The sequence below is a fragment of the Cyprinodon variegatus genome, unplaced genomic scaffold (assembly GCF_000732505.1).
Source record: "Cyprinodon variegatus isolate N-32 unplaced genomic scaffold, C_variegatus-1.0 Scaffold653, whole genome shotgun sequence".
In the NCBI taxonomy this organism is placed as follows: Eukaryota; Metazoa; Chordata; class Actinopteri; order Cyprinodontiformes; family Cyprinodontidae; genus Cyprinodon; species Cyprinodon variegatus.
Window position 1 is genome coordinate 243,813 of NW_015151106.1, and position 2,532 is coordinate 246,344.

The following is a 2,532-nucleotide window of genomic DNA, read 5'->3' on the forward strand; positions in this document are numbered from 1 at the left end:
ACTTCTCATGTTGCATAGCTCAGCAACGATTGTCCTTCCTGGTCTCCTAAAGATGAAAGATCCTATAAATGCTGTCTCCGGATCTCGTAATTATGAGATAAGCTGTCTGATTTTTTTTTTCTTTTGGTGAATGCAACACGCTTCAGTATATAAGCAAAAAATACTAATATAAAATAAAATACAGCTAGAAATATAATCCTATTCTTCATTAATATTTCAGCTATATTTGTATTTTAATTTTGTATAAAAAAAAGCATTTTTAATATCAAAAATCCTAACTGAAAAAACTAAAGTTCAGAGCTAATAAATAATCTATTTTTAATCTACTTTTAGATCAGGAGGATGAAAATAGATAAAATCTGTAGAACAGATTAAATCTCTAATCTGATCTGATCTGTAGTTTCTTTCTAATCCAGATGAGGCGGGTCGATAGTGACCCATTGGTTCTAACGCAGCAGGAGGTGTGGGAGGGGCTAGGTACCCTGAGGGGCGGAGCCTGTGTTCGGCTGTCGGTTGGACCCTTTCAGAACCTTCCTGTGGCTCAGCTCGGGTGGAGGCAGTCTGGGCGGGACGGGCAGGAAGCCGGCGGGCAGCGTTCCCATCATGGTTCCAAACTGGTCCGGAGATCGTTCCTGAAGGCCAGAAAAACAGGTTCCATCAGCCGGTTCTGGTTCTGACCCGATCAGCTTCAGGCCTCAGAACCCACCCTCTCTCTGCGGCGAACCCGGGCAGACAGGCTCCGCTGCAGAGACGGGACGGCGGCGTCCCCCAGCAGCTCCACGTAGGGCCTCTCCAGGACGTCCTCCGTGACATCATCGTCCTCCAGAAGGACGTCGGGGGCAGACGGGTCTCTGGGCCGGGCCAGAACCACCATGTGGCAGCCTCCGCACACCGCCTGGACAGGAACACGGGTCAGCGGCGCCGCCTCGGCGAAGAACGGCCGGACTGGAAGCAGAACTCACCGCCTGGACGTGGTACTTCAGGAAGCGAGGACACAGAGTGGGTTTGAACTGGTTGGTGAAGTTCTCCTCCCCCAGGCCCAGTTTGCCATGACGACCGTCTCCGAAGGTGTACAGCAGCCCCCCCTCTGAGGAAAGAGTCGGGTTTCAGAGCTGGGACACCGACCGCTCGGTTCTGATCGGGCGGGGCGGCGCTCACCTGTCACCACGGCCGTGTGGTTCTCGCCGCAGGACACCCGGAGCGCCCGGCCCTTCTGGAAGTGCTCCACGGGGCGGGGCAGCCGCGACTCGAAGATGAACGTCCCGTGACCCAGCTGCCCGAACTGGCCCAGTCCGAACGAGTAGACGTCGTCCTCTGAAAGGCGGGGGAACATCGGCTAACGGGTCATCAAATAAAAAACACCACTTCCTGTTTCTGCTCGAAAAACACTTCAGTCATGGTTCAGCAAATATCTGGAATTATTAAAGAACTTAGCGGGAAAGGAAATAAATCTAAAATTAACTTATTAATGTTTCATTTAGGTAAAAATTAATGAAATAAAAGGAGGAGAGGAGAAAAGAGAGGAGGAGAGAGACAGCGACACTCCTATACCAGGAGATCTGGAGGAGGAAGAGGAGGAAAGAACAAAAGTAAGGGGAGAGGAAACAAAGGAGGAGATAGGGAGGAAGAGGAGGAGGAAGGATCAAGTCAGGAGACGCAGAGTAAAGGAGCAAAGAGTGATGAAGAAGGAGGAAGGCTAAAAAATGAGGAAGAGGAAGATGAAAGCAACACTCTGAAGTCATCAGAGGAAACGGAAGGGAGTGAGGAAGAGGAGGAAGAGAGGAAGAGAAATGTGGAAGAGGAAGAGGAGAGAGAGAGCAGTGGAGAGAAGCAGAGTGATAACAAGGAGGAGGAAACAGAAAAGGAGCAAGAGGAGGAGGCTGAAAGCCAAGAGGAGGAAAAGGGTAAAGAAGAGAGTGAAAGTAAGGGGGAGGGGGGCGAAGGTGAAGAAAACGAGGATGAGGAGGAAGAAAAAGATGAAGAGCAGGAAGAAAGTAAGGAGGAGGGAGGAGTGAGACTGAAGATGGTGATAAAGACCAGAATGAGAGAAGATGAAGAAGAGGAGGCCCAGAGCAGTAGAGAAAAGCAGAGTAACAAAATGGAGGAGGTAAACTAACCTTTTTTAGTTAAAATGAATAAATTAATGCATAATCTATTTAATCTAAATGTAAAGAAATCTAAACTAAAAGAGGAAAAGATGAAATCAGGGAGCCAAACATGTACTTCCACTCTAAGGTCCGGTCCGTACCGGTCAGAGCCACGGTGTGTCCCCCGCCGCACGCCACCTGCTTCACCGCCTCCTTGATGCTCTTCACCCTCTGAGGAACTCTGTGTCCGGGCAGCTGCTCCGTCCCCAGGCCCAGCTTGCCGCTGTCCCGCTCCCCGAAGGTGAACAGATCGCCGTCGGCTGCAGAGAGAAGGACCACGAGTCAAAGCTCTGCTGCGTTTCCATCCATCAGCGGGATCTAAGCTTCAAGGCCGCCGTTAAAACGAGAGATAGAAATATACTGATTAGAGATGCTCCGCATATCT

General features: G+C 50.0%; 1 protein-coding gene across 1 annotated transcript in view; it reads right to left on the minus strand.

Moving 5' to 3' along the window:
- LOC107096828 (X-linked retinitis pigmentosa GTPase regulator-like) overlaps positions 1-2,532 on the minus strand; it is a 20,956-nt gene that overhangs the window by 13,372 nt on the left and 5,052 nt on the right. Inside the window, exons 5-9 of the mRNA XM_015393698.1 lie at positions 2,249-2,431; positions 1,159-1,314; positions 963-1,087; positions 707-895; positions 482-632 (exon numbers count right to left, since the gene is read on the minus strand). Of these exons, the coding sequence (XP_015249184.1) occupies positions 482-632; positions 707-895; positions 963-1,087; positions 1,159-1,314; positions 2,249-2,431 (804 nt within the window). The remainder of the gene's footprint in view (positions 1-481; positions 633-706; positions 896-962; positions 1,088-1,158; positions 1,315-2,248; positions 2,432-2,532) is intronic.